Source organism: Danio rerio, chromosome 24 (assembly GCF_052040795.2).
Source record: "Danio rerio strain M-AB ecotype USA chromosome 24, GRCz13ab, whole genome shotgun sequence".
NCBI classification, from domain to species: Eukaryota; Metazoa; Chordata; class Actinopteri; order Cypriniformes; family Danionidae; genus Danio; species Danio rerio.
The window spans coordinates 44,595,001-44,613,879 of NC_141044.1; the positions used below are offsets into that span (position 1 = coordinate 44,595,001).

The 18,879-nt window shown below is 36.8% G+C and overlaps 1 protein-coding gene across 1 annotated transcript in view; it reads right to left on the minus strand.

Moving 5' to 3' along the window:
• ptprma (protein tyrosine phosphatase receptor type Ma) overlaps nt 1-18,879 on the minus strand; it is a gene marked incomplete at both ends in the record, with an annotated part of 253,813 nt that overhangs the window by 159,152 nt on the left and 75,782 nt on the right. Inside the window, 1 exon segment of the mRNA NM_001018133.2 lies at nt 17,056-17,178. Coding sequence (NP_001018143.1) covers nt 17,056-17,178 — 123 coding nt within the window.

An 18,879-nucleotide genomic window follows, 5' to 3' on the forward strand; every position in this document is an offset into this window, starting at 1 on the left:
ATAGAAGCATACAGGCGCGCTGCACACACACACACACACACACACACACACACACACACACACACACACACACACACACACACACACACACACACGACCACACCAATACACACACACACATATATAAACACATTCTCAATTACACACACACACACACACACACACACACACACACGACCACACCAATACACACACACACATATATAAACACATTCTCAATTACACACACACACACACACACACACGTAAATACACAAGCTTAGATAGACACGCATACACAAACACACATACATGCGAACGTGCCCACATATGTACACTCAAATACATTGGCACACACGCATGTAAACACGCGCGCGCACACACACACACACACACACACACATATTTATACACGAAGACTCTCACACACACACACACTTTCTCACTTTCTCCCGCACACACACAAAGATGCACACACACAGATGTGCACATAAACAGGCACACATGCACACAAACACACACACACACACACAAAAGCACACAGACAGACACAAACACTCACATACATACACTTCGGCTCACACAAATGCACGCACTCACAGACAGACCCACATGGACACAGACACACACAGAGACAGACACACACACACTCACATACATGCACACTCGCTCACACAAATGTACGCGCGCACACACACAGACTGACCCACATGGACACAAACACACACATAAGCACACAGACACACACAGACAGACACACACTCTCATATACATGCACACTCACTCGCTCTCTCACACACACACACAGACAGACACACGCACGCAAGCTGCACACACCCACACAACAGCCACACTATAACCACAAACACAACCACACACACACACACACACACACACACACACACACACACACACACACACACACACACACACACACTCCTGCTGGATTGTTCTTTGATTTGCTCCATTTGTGCTGCAGTAATGAGCTGATTCTGAGTCAGTGGCGTCCGGCGCAGGAGTCCGGCTCTTTCAACTCTCCATCACACACTTATTACTCGCTTCACTATAAATGATCAGCGTGTGTGTGTGTGTGTGTGTGTGTGTGTGTGTGGCGTCCAGATGTGGTTGAAGAGACACCTCGTTAGCAGCAGCCTCTCACACACCATCAGTAAAACAATCACACTCTTCAAAGTCATTACAAATAATTGCCTGAAGACGCTCGAGCACAGAACACACACTCCAGCACTGATCACAGAACAACACACACACACACACACACACACACATATAACAGCCTGATCTCATGAAGAAACATAACTATTTTACATTTAATGGAGCCTTTTAGGGTGTCACAGTGGCTCAGTGGTCTCACAGCAAGAAGGTCACTGATTCGAGTCCTCGGCTGGCTCAGTTGGTGTTTCTGTGTGGAGTTTGCATGTTCTCCCCGTGTTGGCGTGGGTTTTCTCCGGGTGCTCCGGTTTCCCCCACAGTCCAAAGACATGCGCTATAAGGGAACTGATCAACTACACTGGCCGTAGTGTATGAATGTGTGTGTGAATGAGTGTGTATGGGTGTTTCCCAGTACTGGCTTGCGGGCGGGAAGAGCATCCACTGCCTAAATAGTTGGCGGTTCATTCCACTTTGCCGACCCCAGATTAATAAAGGGACTAAGCCAAAAAGAAAATGAATGAATAAATGAGTTGGTGGTTCATTCCACTGTGGAAACCCTCTAGCCCAAATATCTAGAAATTCTTAAAATCGAGAAGTATTTTCTAGACGAGTTAAAACTGTTGTGTTGTTTTCAAAAATAATGAGTCAAAAATAAGTGAGTTTTTCATTGAAACAAGCAAAATAACCAGCAACTGGAGTAAGCGAAATAATGTTATTTCTAAGCGAAAACTAGATTATTTTATTCCCTCATTGGCAGATTAACTTGCTTATTTTAAAGATGCCCTAAAACGAAAATCTGGGTATACCAAGGCATAGTAAAAACGAGACCTATGATACATGCCCTCTGCATTTGCATGTAAACCTACTTTAGGTCATTCATCCAGACAAGCAGCTGACGTCATCAAGAGAACACGACTCATATGCAGCTCAGAGATCATAAAAAGCTCAGAAGTGAATGCCTCAGCTTGTGTTTGATAAGTACAAACGATTTTTCTAGTTAGACAGTGATAACTTTCCTACCTTCGTTATTAGGTTGATACATTAGCATATATTTCACTCACTGTGTATGTGGAACTTTTATTTTGAAAACACAACCCCAAATTGTTTACTGTGCATTACTGAGCAACGACAGCGCAACACGTGTTCAAACTCGCCTCAGGACACAAAATGCAGGATATACAGATTAAGCATGTATTCATCTCCACTCTGAAGAGGCGTAAGGCATGTTTAGTTGCATCTTTTGTTAATCTATCGTGTTTATTGTGACATTTGAAGTGCATGTTTCTGAATCGTACTCAGCACAAATGCCATCTGTTCATGCAGAGGCTGATATTTATTCCTGGCTGTGTTTTTTTTGACTGTAGCTTCAAAGTACAACGCGATACATCTCTATCACTCTCTTTTGACAAGTTTAAATATAAATTCATCCATTATCCACAACAGATCTGATGAGCAAAACAGGTTAACCTTACTCTGATTGGGTTTATATTTATCTGCGTTCAGCGCACATCATGCTCTGTGTGTGTGTGTGTGTGCGTGTCTGTAAGAGCAGTACGTCATTAATATTCATGACACAAACCATATATGGTCAATCATGAACCTTCTGATTCTATACAACAATAAATGAGCAAAAACATTTCTGGAGATTTGTTTTTTACTTACGGAAGGCGTAAACCTACTATGTAGATATCTTAGAACAGTTCAACTTACTAAACAAATGCAATAGAAGGCACCTTTAACGAAAATCTCACTTAATTTTGACTCATTATTTCTGAAAACAACACAATATTTGTGTGCTGGTCTACAAAATGCTTCTTGTTTTAGGAACTTTCAGATATTTGCACTCAAGAAAAAGAGCACCCTTTTTTGCAATGCATACACATACAGTACACACGTTCAGAACATTTCCCACAATGCATCACACCTATATTCAATTTAGCGGTCTATAATTGATGTGAAAAGACTGCTGTGTGCAGTAACGTGCCGCTGTTATCCAGCTCATGCATGTGGACACTACCAGCCCTGGTTAGTGGTGTGTTTTATAACCCGTCACAAGAACACGAGTCCTCTGACAGGATTCGATTTACAAGCTACGTGACCCCGCAACAAATCACCTCTCCAACAGGAAAGCAGCGCGTCCCAGCATGCACCGCCGCCCCGTACGGCTCCACGCTCCTTTAGCTTCATTCTCTTCTAATCAATCCCGGCAAATAGCATCTCAAGCTGAGCGCCATAAAGACATAATGTGAGTCAGGGCCTGTTTGTAGGTACTGCCAGGTCTCCGGCAGATACGAGCCATAAATTGATACAGCGCCATAAATGGATATTTAATTAATACGGGGTGAGCGGGATGAAATAGCGCCGCAGCAGCTCGAGCGGGAGTTTCATTACACTGGTGTCAAGAGCATTACCGCCGGCTATAATTCTCCAGCGACGCTCAGATTGAACAGCCTGCTGCTGAGCTCCGGACGAAACGCACAAAGCACAAAATCACACAAATTTAACCAGGATCACGTGGAAGCAGAATCGGCTAATAGAGTCTAATTCAATACACACGTATCTGCACAACATCTCACACTGCTGAAAAAGTATGAAGAGATAGATATATGGATGTTGTTAGCATGATTATAGCTTGAATTAGCATGTTTCAAGTATGAATTTGATTGTTAACGCCATTTTAGTGTATCTCAAGTGTGAATAAACAAGTTGCTAGCATGATTTTACCATTTATTAGTATGCTAACATCTTTGTATTATGAATTAAACAGTTGTAAACAGGATTGTTGTATGCATTAGCATGTTTGATAGCATGTTTTAGTATGAATTAACATGTTTACATGATTTACTATGAGTTAGTATGTTGATACAATTCTAGTATGAAATAGCATGTTTCTAGTATGAATTAAAATGTTGTTAGCATGCATTAGTATTAATGAATATGAACTATTTTGTAAAAATGTTTATAGCATTAAGTAGCATGTTAGCAAGTTTCTAGTATAAATTTGCATGTTAGCAAGTTTTTAGTATGAATTAACATATTGACATGATTTAGTATGAATTAGCATGTTGCTAACATGTTTCTAATATTATGTATCATATTGTTTTCATGTTTCTAGTATTAATTAGCATGTTAACATGTTTCTAGTATGAATTAACATGTTGTTAACAGTATTGTAGTATGCATTAGCATGTATTAACGTGTTGACATGATTTACTATGAATTATTATGGTAATAAAGTTGTAGTATGGAATGGCATGTTTCTAGTATGAATTAGCATGTTGATATCATCTTTCTAGCAAGAATCAACATGTTGTTAGCATGTTTCATATTGATGAACATGTTTCTAAAATGAATTATGCTTCTAGTATTAAAAAGCATGTTTACATTTTCTAGAATGAATTATGTTGTTAGCATGTTTCCAGTATGAATTAACATGTTGTTAGCATGTTTTAGCATTAATTAACAAGTTTATAATATGAATCATGTTTTAGTATTAAATAGCATGTTTACATTTTCTAGTAGGACTTAACATGTTTCTAGTATGAATTATGTTGTTTGCATGTTTTTAATGAATAAGCTTGTTGTAAACATGTTTCTAGCATTAATTAGCATGTTAACATCTTTCTAGTATGAATTAGCATGTTGCTAACATGTTTCTAGTATTAAATATCATGTTTTGCATTTTTTAAGTATGAAATATGTTGTTTGCATGTTTTAGTATGAATTAGCACGATGTAAAGATGTTTCTAGTATTAATTAGCATTTTAGCATGTTTCTAGTACAATTTATAATGTTGTTAGGATGTTAATTGTATGATTTAGAAAGTTTCTAGTACGAGTTACCATGTTGCTATATTGTCTCTAGCATAAATTAACCTGTTGTCACCCTGTTTCTTGTATGAATTAGCAGGTTGACATCTTTCTAGTATGAATTTGCATGTTACTAACATGTTTCTAGTATTAAATAGCATGTTTACATTTTCTAATATGAATTAACATGTTTTATAGTATGAATAATTATGCTGATAACATATTTCTATTATGAATTTGCATGTTAGCATATTTCTAGCATGAATAAGCATGTTAGCATGTTTCTAGTATGAATTACCATGTCTATTTTATGAATTAACATGTTAACATTGTTTCTACTATGAAATAGCATGTTGCTCAAATGTTTCTAGTATGAATTGTAATGTTAAAATTGCATGTAATGTTTTTAGTATGAATTAACGTAGTTAGCATGATTCTAGTATGAATTAACATGTTTGATAGCATGTTTGTAGTGGGAATTTACATGTCAACATGATTATTATAAATTAGTATGTTGTTAACATGATTCTAGCATGAAATTACATGTCATGTTTATTGTTCGGTCTTTTGTTGCAACTGAAATATTTAAATGATTGCAGGTATGTTATATATACATCATTAGGTCTTATTAGGTATTTTCAAGATATGAAACAGCTGATTGGTGCAGCTGCAGACTGTTAATAGCGTCTAATTCAATTCATCCACATTCCTCTTACAGAGACAAAGCTGCTCTCAAATGACAAAACTGATCCGCTCACATCTAATCCGCCATGATTGGCCTGTAAACAGAGGGATTATGATGGAGGGAGAGAGAGAGATAGTCCAATGTGTGTGTGTGTGTGTGTGTGTGTGTGTGTGTGTGTGTGTGTGTGTGTGTGTGTGTGTGTGTATAAACACAAACAATGAATCAGTATTATTATAATTTTAACATATTATATTTTTGTCTAGTATAATAAAATAAATAATAATAGAGCTTATTATACATTTTAGGTGAAAACTCTACAATAACAACAACAGCCAGATATGTGCAAAAAACTAAAGCAAGATCCTTTCTTTTACTGTTGTTAGTGTCATTGTTATACTGTAAAGTTGTTATTAATATAATTTTTATATTATTTTAAATATTTATTTTATATTAAAAACACCTTTTTGATTTATTAAAATACATTTTAATGTGTTTGTTTATCTTTTATTTAATAAAATAAATCATTTAAAAAATGAATAAAAATTTAAATAATTACCTATTTATTTACTTTGTAATGAATATATTATTTAAAACAATTTTTTTATTTTAAAAATGTCTTAAACATTTGATCATTTTTATACAAATTCTTATTTAACAGTATATTTACTTTGTAAAGATATATATATATATATATATATATATATATATATATATATATATATATATATATATATATATATATATATATATTTTGTTTTTATTTTTAAAATGTCTTGTCTTATAATTTGGGCGGCACAGTGTCCTCACACAAGGTTGCTAGTTCGAGTCCTGGCTGGGTTAGTTGGCGTTTCTGTGTGGAGTTTGCATGTTCTCCCCGTGTTGGCGTGGGTTTCCTCCGGGTGCTCCGGTTTCCCCCACAGTCCAAACACATGCGCTATAGGGGAAATGATCAACTAAACTGGCCGTAGTGTATGAGTGTGTATGAGTGTGTGTGTGTGTGAAAATGAGCATATATGGGTGTTTCCCAGTACTAGGTTGCAGCTGAAAGGATATCTGCTGTGTGAAACGTGCTGAAATAGTTGGCGGTTCATTCCACTGAGGCGACCTCTGAAATAGAGACTTAGCTAAAGAAAAATAAATGAATGTTTACATTGTATATTGTGTCAAAGCAGCTTAACACAGATGAAGCTCTAGTAAACTGAACCATGTTCAGGTCAGGTTCTACAGATGAAGATCCGACTGCTGAAAGCCTAAAACACTGAAGAGTGCTAAAGTCTAATATAAAACCCCTTTACAACACCAAATCTTAAACAAACTAAGACAAAACTAAGAGTGTGTGTGTGTGTGTGTGTGTGTGTGTGTGTGTGTTTTCTGTTGTGTTTCTCTGTATTCATTTTTCTGATGAGTGGAAACATCTGGGGCAACACACATAAGCCCCGCCCACTGCCCCAGTCACAATGGACATATATGGGCAAACCCAGAAGAGGGTGTTTCAACACAAGAAAATCACCCTGCATTTCTGGGCGAATCCTAAGAGGCGTGGCCGGCGCTCTGGCCCCACCCACTAGCTCTATCATCATGGAGACATCTGGAAACAGGCAGAGCTCCTTGCCAGTGTGGAAGTTTGAAGTCAACTCAACACACATGCGCTCATGTGGAGGAGAAACAGCAACTACTCTTATCTAATGTGGTAATACAAGACTTTCTACAATACAGACGCATTCAAAACAGATTCACAGTAATGAAGATGAAGAAAACTGTTAAAGTAGGAGATTATTACAGACTAATTTCAGCTGTAAAGAGTCCTTATTCAGATTCGGTACAGTGTTGATTCATTTCAATAGCAGCGTCAGTGTCGTAAGGTTAGTGTGCTTTGTGTGGAAAACAAAACAAACTTAAACTCAGTCAAATTTTGGTATGTTCTTCAAAAGGAGTAATAAATAAACATAAAAAACTTAATAAAAATAAAAATAAATTAAATAAAAACATTAAAGTTAAATAAAAACATCATTTAAAATTTTGTAAATTTACTTTATTTTAATAAAGTAAATAAAACTAATAAATAAAAAGATTAATTTAATTTTAAATTAAATAGAAATCTATTAAAAATTCAACAGAATTAAATAAACTATTAAAACGAATATATTGTAAAATTTTAAATATAAAATATAATTAAAAATAACAATTAAATAGAAACATTGTTAAAAGTAAAAGATGTATTTAATTTTACATGAAGTAAATAAAAACAAAATAAAAATCAATTAAAATGCAATAATAATAAATAAACTATTAAATTAAATATAATATATAATTTAAAATAATAAAAATGTAATTAAAAATAAAATGTTTAAATAAAAACATTAAAACTAAATAAAAAGTGTATTTAATTTTAAAGGAACTAAATAAAAACCATTAAATTAAATTAAAAAAAAACTATTAAAATGCAATAATATAAACTATTATTTTAAATACAATAGAGTTTAAAAAACATAAATAAAACTTAAATTTAATGAAATAAAAACATTAAAATTTAATTTAAAAAATATTTAATTTTAAAGCAAATAAAAACAAATTAAATAAAAAAGTATTAGAAATGCAGTAAAATTATATAAGATTATTACATTGAATTAAGTTAAATTAAAATGAATTCAAACAATAAATTAAAGCAATAAATAAAAAATAAAATACATTTAATTTAATTGAAAAATACAATAACATTTTATAAACAATAATTAGCCATGGGGTAAGCAAAAGAATCAAGCTTTCACTTTGACTTAAGATTATTTTTCTAACCCTTTTGGCAGATTATTTTGCTTGTTTTTAAGTTTGACTCATTATTTCTGAAAACAAGACTATATTAACTGCTTGTCTAGAAAATGGTTCTGGATTTTAAAAATTCTAGATATTTAAACTAGAAACAACACAAAAGCTCATTATGTGCAGTGTGATAGGTGCTTCAGTAATCTTGTGGGTCCCGTGGCCACAGCGAGCGCTAATCCACACGTCTCCTGACAGACACACGCGTGTGCAGAGATACACTCGTGTGTCCCGCTGATAAAACACACCACATTAACAGCGAGCAATGACACTGACTTTTTAATGTTGTGCGAACGATCCCTCGCCCTCAGGACTGATGGAATAATGAAATCCAAATAAGACGCTATCATGGGCATAAACAGCATTCGTCAGAGTTAAGCCTGTTTGATCACATTAGCTCCGTTTACTGTAGAAATATTATATATTTAATATAGCCCTCGCTCAAGGTCATTTCACTAGAGGAAAACTGACAACAAAGTGCTCATTTTGGACAACACAACTGCACTGAATGCAGGAATAATGCATGTGTGTGTTTGAACGCACATTATTAAAAATGACAGCATAATCACAGATCTCTCTTCTACAGTAATATTTTATACAGGATGCTGTAATGCATGAGTGCAGATACATCAGACTAGTCAGTACCACAGACAAAACTGGTCATCTCATTTAACAAATAAAATTAAATGAGAAATGATTAAATACATAAAACATTACAAATTAACTTCATGAAAAGAACCCGAGGCCATAATTTCATTATTTGGTATAAATAAACACCAAACAGAACACCCTAGCAACCACTCTGAACATCTTAGCAGTCACTTGGAAAACCACAGCAACATATTCAAACACCCTAGCAACCATACTGAACACCCTGGCAACCACTCTGAACATCTAAGCAGTCACTTAGAAAACCACATCAACCTATCCGACCACCCTAGCAACCATACTGACCATCCTAGCAACCAAACAGAACACCCTAGCAACCACTCTGAACATCTTAGCAGTCACTTGGAAAACCACAGCAACATATTCAAACACCCTAGCAACCATACTGAACACCCTGGCAACCACTCTGAACATCTAAGCAGTCACTTAGAAAACCACATCAACCTATCCGACCACCCTAGCAACCATACTGACCATCCTAGCAACCAAACAGAATACCCTAGCAACCACTCTGAACATCCATGTGATCACTTAGAAAACTACAGCAACCTATCCAAACACCCTAGCAACCACTCTGAACATTCTAGCAACCAAACAGAATACCCTAGCAACCACCTTGAACGTCTTGACAGTCACTTAAAAAACTACAGAAACCTATCTGAACACCCTAGCAACCACGAAGAGCATCCTGGCAACCAAACAGAATACCCTAGCAACCACCTTGAACGCCTTGACAGTCACTTAGAAAACTACAGAAACCTATCTGAACACCCTAGCAACCACGAAGAACATCCTGGCAACCAAACAGAATACCCTAGCAACCACTCTGAACATCTTAGCAAATCACCACAGCAACCTTTCTGGACACCATATCGAGTAGAAGCCACACTGATCATCCTAGAAACCCAACAGAACACTCTAGCAACCACTCTGAACATCTAACCAAACAAACAAAACCCTGATCACCTTGGCAGTCACTTAGAAAACGAAACACCCTAGATACCACGATGAACATTCTAGCAACCAAACATAATACCCTATCTGAACACTCTAGCAACCGCAGGCCCCATCAACATCTCTAACTGCATAGTACAGGCCTGTTTAATCTCTGTAATTGACAATTCCGCATCGCATTTCGTTGCTGTAGTTTGTGAAAACTGCAACCCAAATGGAGGAAACTGATCTGCAGTTCTCATCTAGATGTGTTTGAGTGAGTTCTGTGACCTGAGCCCAGTTCCAGAACATCTACTCATCATGTTAATGGATGTTTTGTGGGAAAGATGTGCTAATTAGACACTTTATTCTGAATTATGGAAAAATGTCCTGATGGAGTCTTCTTTCTGTGAGGATTGGTTGATTAAAGTGGGGTAATTAGCATTGTGTGGATGTATTTAGATGTATAGTAATTTAATAAAACACACTACCACCAGTTAAGTTGATCAGTTCCCCTATAGAGCATGTGTTTGGACTGTGGGGGAAACCGGAGCACCCGGAGGAAACCCATGCCAACACGGGGAGAACATGCAAACTCTACACAGAAACACCAACTGACCCAGCCGAGACTCAAACCAGCGACCTTTTGCTGTGAGGACACTGTGCTAACCACTGAGCCACTGTGACGCCCACAAACGAATAAATAAAATAAGATAAATAAATGAATAAAATTAAAAAAAGAAACAAAATAAATACAATAAAAAATTATTAAAAAACGAAATAAATAAATACATTGAAATATATTTAAATAAATAAACACAAACAAACAAACAAATTGGATTAAAGATGGATTAACGTGGTTTATTTAGCAGTCCATGCAGAAGATATCTAGTCTCCTGCACTGGTAAATACAGCACTTTCTGTTTTTAACACTGTTGAATGGGAGAGTTCTCTGCTGTAGATGTGAATTCACCTGCTCTCACGGCAATTTGAGTGCATAAAACACTGTTCTGTGTGTGTGTGTGTGTGTGTGTGTGTGTGTGTGTGTGTGTGTGTGTGTGTGTGTGTGTGTGTGTGTGTGTGTGTGTGTGTGACCTGCGCTCTGATTGCTCCGCGGTGTTTGGCGCTCGGGGCAGGTTATTCTGATGGGGGTAATTGGGAGCAGCAGGGGCAGAAGACGGACTTCATTACATTACTGGAGGTCAAAGGTCAGCTGGTCGCCGCATGCAGGACAGACGCTCACATGTGTCTCCTGCTATTCGCACAAGACTGTTTACACTGGTGTATGGAGGGAGAAAATCTGCAGCAGAACTCATTCTATTTCAAAATGTAACATGTAAAACGGCACTGCAACATGCAAAATGGCAATTAATTAATGGATTGATTTATTTAAATTTGAAATCTTTGTGTGCTAAAGTATAAATACTTGCATAATACATTGTGTGGATTTATTTAGATTTAGAGTAAATAAATAAATACATGTATAAGTATCAGAGCATCTGAGAGAGGTCTGGCTGCAGACTCGGTGCAGATGCAATCTGAGCTGAATGCAATGCTTTTGAATGGGCTCACCTAACCCCACCAATCACAGTGAGGTCACTAGCTCCATTGAGTGCATTGTGTCTGACATTGCATCTCTGAGAGATGGTTGCTAGGATGTTCTGAGTGGTTGCTAGGATGTTCTGCATGGTTGCTAGGGTATTTGGGGTAGTTGCTAGGATATTCTGTATGATTGCTAGGATATGCAGATTCGTTCCTATGGCTTTTTAGGTGGTTACTAGTGTTTTATGAGTGGTTGCTAGGATGTTCTGAGAGGTTGCTAGGATGTTCTGCATGGTTGCAAGGGCATTATGCGTTAGACAGGTTGCTATACTTTACTAGGTAGTTGCTAGGGTATTCAATTTGACAGCTAGGATGCTCAGTGTGGTTAGGATGTTCAGAATGGTTGCTAGGGTATTTTGGGGAGGGGGTGCTAGGGTATTTTGTGGTTGCTAAGATGTGCAGATTGGTTGCTATGCTTTTCTAAGTAGTTGCTAAGGTATCATGTTTAGTGGTTTGGATGTTCAGAGTGGTTGTCAGGATGTTCAAAGTGGTTGCTGGGCTATTTGATTTGGTGGCTAAGATGGTCAGAGTAGTTGTTAGGATGTTCAGAGTGGTTGCTAGGGTATTCTGTGTTATTGTTAGGATGTGCAGATAGGTTGCCATGCTTTTCTAGATGGTTGCTATGGTATTTGGTTTGGTAGCTAGGATGCTCAGTGTGGTTGTTAGGATGTTTAAGGTGGTTGCTAGGGTATTTGGGGTGGTTTCTAGGGTATCTTGTTCGATTGCTAAGATGTGCAGATAGGTTGCTAGGCTATTCTAGGTAGTTGCTAGGGTATTCAGTGGCTTGGATGCTCAATTTGATTGTTAGGATGTTCAGAGTGGTTGCTAGGGTATTTGCATGAATTCCAGAATGTGCAGATAGGTTGCTATGGTATTTTCTAGGGTTTCTAGAGTATTTGGTTTGGTAGCTAGGATGCTCAGTGTGGTTGTTAGGATGTTCAGAGTGGTTGCTAAGGTATTTTGGATGATTGTTAGGATGTGCAGATAGGTTGCTTTGCTTTTCTGGATGGTTGCTAGGGTATTAAGTTTGGTGGCTTGGATGCTCAGTGTGGTTGTTAGGATGTTGAGTGGTTGCTAGGGTATTTTGGGCGGTTGCAAAAATATGCAGATTAGAATCTTGGTCTTCCAGTTTGTAAATCAGGTCTATGAACTCCTGAATTTGGGGCTGAATGTTGCTGATGCAGCGAGAGTGAGTGTGTGTTTGTTCAGGAAGTGATGTCATCAGTCCTCCAGCTTCAGCCTCTGGCCCGAGTGTCATGTTTACAGGCCTGATGAAAGCGTGTGTCGTGTCTGTGAATACTCCGCTGTGTGTGTTTTCGGGTTACTGTGTGTGTGTGTGTGAATGATCAGCATGTTGACAGACGTTATGGTGTATTTTAGCGCAGTATCTGCTGGTCTGAGGGCTCCGCCGGCTGCTAAAGGTCGGCTGTATCTCCGGCACACATGAAAGCGGCGCGCGTCAGACTGATCAACTGTATCCTGGGCTTTAGTTATTTGGGAGCAGCTGTGTTTGCCCTGATAACGCCGCGTATTTGAAATATTAATAAGCGCATGAAGCTCTGAAGAGCCCGCGGAGGCTTGCTGTGTTTATTTCAGGTGTCAGAGACCCGACGGGCGTTCAGACGCTTCACCCTCAGCTCATATTAGCAGACATTACTGTGTGTTACTGAGGAGGAATAAACCAGCAGGTCATCAGATGGGTTTAATATCTGCACTGCTGAATAACATTAGCCCTATAGTGACCTGCACACTTTGAAGGGCACCTGTTATGCTAAATTGTGTGTTAGCACAAGTATATCTAACCTCTGATGCTCAACATGAATTAACTGTGTTTGTTATAATCAGACTTGATGCAGAAGCACTTTGATTGACATTCTCCCTTTGTGCGTGTCATCAGAGGGGGAAAGCCCCGCCCACTAGCGCCCATCTCTATCTCATTAGCATAAACAGTAGCCCTGAGTAAGAAGCAGCCGTCTGTCCATTAGCCATTAGAGTGTTTGAGCTGCTGAAGATAATGTCAGCATAGACTAAGAGCATTATAGATGTGGAGTTCTAGATGAACAGAGACAGGAGCGACATAGACTGACAGAAGCATGAAGAACACACTCACACTGAAGCACACACACACACTTTGCCAGCACTCACAACACTAGTCCTGTTTTCAATATTCCCATTTTCTTATGCATTTGCATATGTAGCCACGCCCTCTTCTGAAAAAGAGCACAATCTTATTTGCATTTAAAGCGACAGTCATCACAATTAGGATCAAAACCTGAAATAAATAAATAAAATTAATAAAGAAGTAAATTACTTAAATAAATAAAAATATAATAAAATAAAATAAAAATATATAAAATAAACAAATAAAAATAAATACAAATTTAATAAAATTAAATTAAAAATAAACAAATAAATAAATAAAATAAAAATAAATAAAATAAACAAATAAAATGAATGAATAAATAAATAAATAAATAAATAAATAAGTAAATAAATAAATAAATAAATAAATAGGTGGCATGGTGGCCCAGTGGTAAGCAATTTGTCCTTACAGCAAGATATAAGCTGATATAAGCCTCGGCTGGGTCAGTTGGTGTTTCTGTGTGGAGTTTGCATGTTCTCTCTGTGTTGGCGTAGGTTTCCTCCGGGTGCTCCGGTTACACACATGCGCTATAGGGGAATTGATGAACTAAATTGGCTGTAGTGTATGAGTGTGTGTTTGTGTGAATGAGTGTGTATGGGTCAAAGTCTGAAAGGGTCAGTTTCAGAGTTGTGAAACATTATTTTGTAGTATTTATATATCTGTATTTGTTTTGCAAGGATATTATAACAAAATAACCTTGAGCACAACCAAATGGAAAAAAAGTTCTGAATAATTCCAAATTTATAAGACCGCAGAAAACTGAAAACATGTGATTATTAAATATGGAGCTGTGTTTAACTGTCCCAGACAGCAGCATCAGTGGAAACAGCGCTGGCTCTGCTGAGGCTCGTCTTACACACATTACTCTGTGGTTATAGAAAGTCTGCAGAATATGAAGAAATCAAAACAAACTCTTTATATGATACAGGAGAGAGTGGGGGCGTGTCTCTGAACAGCCAATCAGATGGCAAGACACAGGGGGTGGAGTCACATGAGCAGTTGAATTACATTAGGAGTCTTAAATGGTCAGATTCCTGCAGATTAGACCAGTTATTCACTGATACCACACAGAAAACCCTCCTGTTGCATAACAGATCTGTGCTCTAAACACCAGCGAGAGTCAAAATGACTACCGGTACAAAAGTATTCAAAACTGAACCTATTTCTGCTGCTGGGATGCTTTATAGTAGATTTACTGAAGGTCTACGTGAAAAGAGTTTATTAATAAATAAGTAAATTTAATTATTTAAACTTACTAAGTCTTAAAAAATAATTTAAATGATTTATTAATTATTTAAATAAAATTAATTTGCGTAATTTAACATTTTTTCACAAATATGATTTGTAAATGAATAATAAATGTATTTATGATGAATTCTCTATCATAACTGAATAATTTATTATTTAATATATTTTTAAAAAGTGTTTGCTATTTATTAATACGTATTAAAGTACTAATCAAATTAACTATATAAATATATATTATTATTGTTGTTAACTAAATACTCAATAAGTAAATTAATAAATAATAAAAATTGCAGTAGAATAATAATAATAATAATGTATTTATTATTAAACTCAAATAATTTACTCAGAATAAGTATAAATTACAAACTGTACACAAATTACTATTACTAAATATAAACAAAATAAAACAAAATAAAATAAGGTAATTAAATTAAATTAAATAATTAATTAAAAATAAAATCCATTAAAATCAAATCAATTAAAAATAATAAAATGTAATTAAATGAAAAATTAAATAAAAATTAAATTAAATTAAACTAAATTAAATTAAGTGGCATTATCCATCTGCTAATGATAATGGTATTTTGTGCTGAAACTTCACATACACACTCCTCATCTTCTATGAAGGGTCATAATTGGTCTCCTTTAAAAGAAATCAAATGTAACGTGAGGGCAGATAATTGTTCCTTCAGGTGTCTCTGTGCTGCTGATAACTGCAGGTAAAGTGCTGCTCTGCTGTGCTGAAATGATCCTGCTCCTGCCATTAATCCTGTGACGGATCTGCACGGTTACACAGTGGACTGAAGACTGAAGCTGCTGCTAATGGAAAAGTTTATTAGTGTGTGACAAACAGCCTCGTTTACTGAGACACACCATCACACACACACCACTTTCTGTATAACCAGCAGAACACACACAAATTGAAGAAAATATCTAAAGATTAGCTGTAAATATGGCATTATAACTTCATAAATGCTAAAATCTGACTATGAGTTAACTAAAACAAAAACACATTTTCATCACTTAAAATATGTTAAATCAAATAAATAAATAAATAAACAAAATAAATAAAATAAATAAATCAATCAAACAAACAAATCAAATAAATAAATATATTCAATGGATCAAATAAATCAAATAAATAAATGAATCAAATAAATTAATTAAGTAAAATAAATAAAATAAAATAAATAAAATAAATACATTTAATAAATCAAATAAATCAAATTAACAAACAAACCAAATAAATAAATAAAATAAATAAATAAATAGAATAAATAAAATAAACAAACAAATAAAATAAATCTAATAAATAAATAAAATAAATAAATAAAACAAATAAATAATCTGTGTGGAGTTTGCATGTTCTCTCTGTGTTGGCGTGGGTTTCCTCTGGGTGCTTCGGTTTCACACATGCGCTATAGGCGAATTGATTAACTAAATTAGCCGTAGTGTGTGTGTGTGTGTGTGAATAAGCGTGTATAGGTGTTTCCCAGTACTAGGTTGCAGCTGGAAGGGCATCCGCTGTGTAAAACATATGCTGTAATAATAGGCGGTTCATTCAGCTGTGGTGCCTCGCTGATTAATAAAGGGACTAAGCAGAAAAGAAAATGAAGGAATGAACTATTTCTAATAATAAAAATAAGATCAAAATGAATGCCCTAACATGAAGATGCAAATAAAACTGCCAAAACTGAATAGAGGAGAGTGCGTGAAGGACACTGAAGCTGGTCTCACAGCACAGATCAGCAGAGTCCTGATCTGGCCATTAAACTCTATGAGGAGCCGTCCAGCCAATCACAGGCCAGCGTTTATCAGAGCCATGACGGCGACCCTGATCAAAAGCTGGAGGAATGAATCAAAGAGACACAAACTGAAGAGCAAACTGCAGGAAGATCCATCAGAGGAACAGAGGAGCGTGAATCACACACACACCTAAACTAAAACACAACCACAAACACTAGACAGACACTCACAAACACACTCAAACAGTCACTGACCAGTGGGCACCCAGGGGTCTGTGGAGGGCTTCTGTCTGCTGTTGATTTGCTCCCAGTCGAAGTCATCGTCTTTCCCTTGACTGAAGCCGCAGTCTGTGTACGATTTCTCCAGCAGACACTCATCTGTGCGGGACACACACACACACACACAAAGACATCAGTACAGATGAAGATGATGATCAAACAGCGGTGTGTGTGTGTAACAAAGATACTCTGAAGAGAAAACTTTACACTGAATTCTGAAGCTAAAACACACACACACACACACACACACACACACACACACACACACACACACACACACACACACACACACAAGCATAGACACCAGTGTACTCATGACAAAGATCATATAGTGGTTGGTGTGTGTGTGTGTGTGTGTGTAACAGTGAAATAAAAACTTTGAAACTGAAAAATAAAACACACACGCACGCACGCACGCACGCACGCACGCACGCACGCACGCACGCACGCACGCACACACACACACACACACACACACACACACACACACACACATTTCTGTGTGGAAAAAGCATTTCCTCTACCATTTCTGAATAATAAATTAATAAAAGTTGATTATTTTATAGATTTTAAAAGGACACAGAACAGCTCAAAATTTATATTTACATATTTATGTATTATAATTTTGCATATTTACACTATATTACAATATATACACTCACCGGCCACTTTATTAGGTACACCTGTTTAACTGCTGGTTAACATAAATGTTTAATCAGCCAATCACAGGGCAGCAGCTCACTGCATTTCGGCATGTAGACATGGTCAAGAGGATCTGCTGCAGTTCAGAGCGAGCATCAGAATGGGGAAGAAAGGGGATTTAAGAGACTTTGAACGTGGGGTGGTTGTTGCTGCCAGTTCTGAAGGCAAAAGTGGTCCAACCCAATGCTAAGGTGTACCTAATTAAGTGGCCAGTGAGTGTATATATAAATTCTGGCATGCATATAAATGCTTTATGTAAATGTATATATTATATATATGAAAATGTCTACATAATCAACATGCATTTAAATACCAGCTAATCACAATGTTACAGGATTTACAGGAGTTTTCCAAATCAATCTAATCGCTCATCATTGCACTGATAATGATCATTTGAACAGGTAATACTAATCGTCAGAAAACTCCAGCATGGTTTAGCAGGTATGTCAGATCTGTTTTGTGAACGCTCGGCTCTCAGCGGGAGCTTCTGCTAATATCAACACGCTGGAAGGCAGAATCACACGTCTCATGTTTTACGCAAATAAATCTCTCTTTTTAAAGCAGTGGAGAATCCGAGCAGGAATACGAGCGTCTGAGTTTATTTCGGGGTCTTTGACAAGTGTGTGACGCTGAGCTCGTCTCTCACAGCGCGCTTTTATTTTGACATCTCCGGCTTCCAGACGCTGCGTGTTTTACATGATCGACTACATCTGATGCTGTAATAAATAACTAGGGTGGATTTTTTCTGGCAGGCTGGATGTGAAGACTCTCACTGAGTGTTTTTCTGCACTATAAAGTCTGCAACACTGAAGTCGAGGGTTCGACTCCCGCTGAGCAAACATGGCTCCGACACGCCTGACAAATCAAAACACACCAACATCATCAAGCCTTTCTGTTCAGATCTCTGCTGGCCAAAAGAAAGAAGAGCAGGCTGTGTTGTCTGAAAGCGCCTGTAATCTCACCTGGGGCTCCTCTAGAAGCCGTCAGACGGAGCTGTCAGGATTCTAATACACCCCCAATATCAGAATCAAGCACTGAAGTTAACTTCTGCATTATTTCTTTCTTACTCATTTTCATTTGCTGCTTTTAAAGATCGAC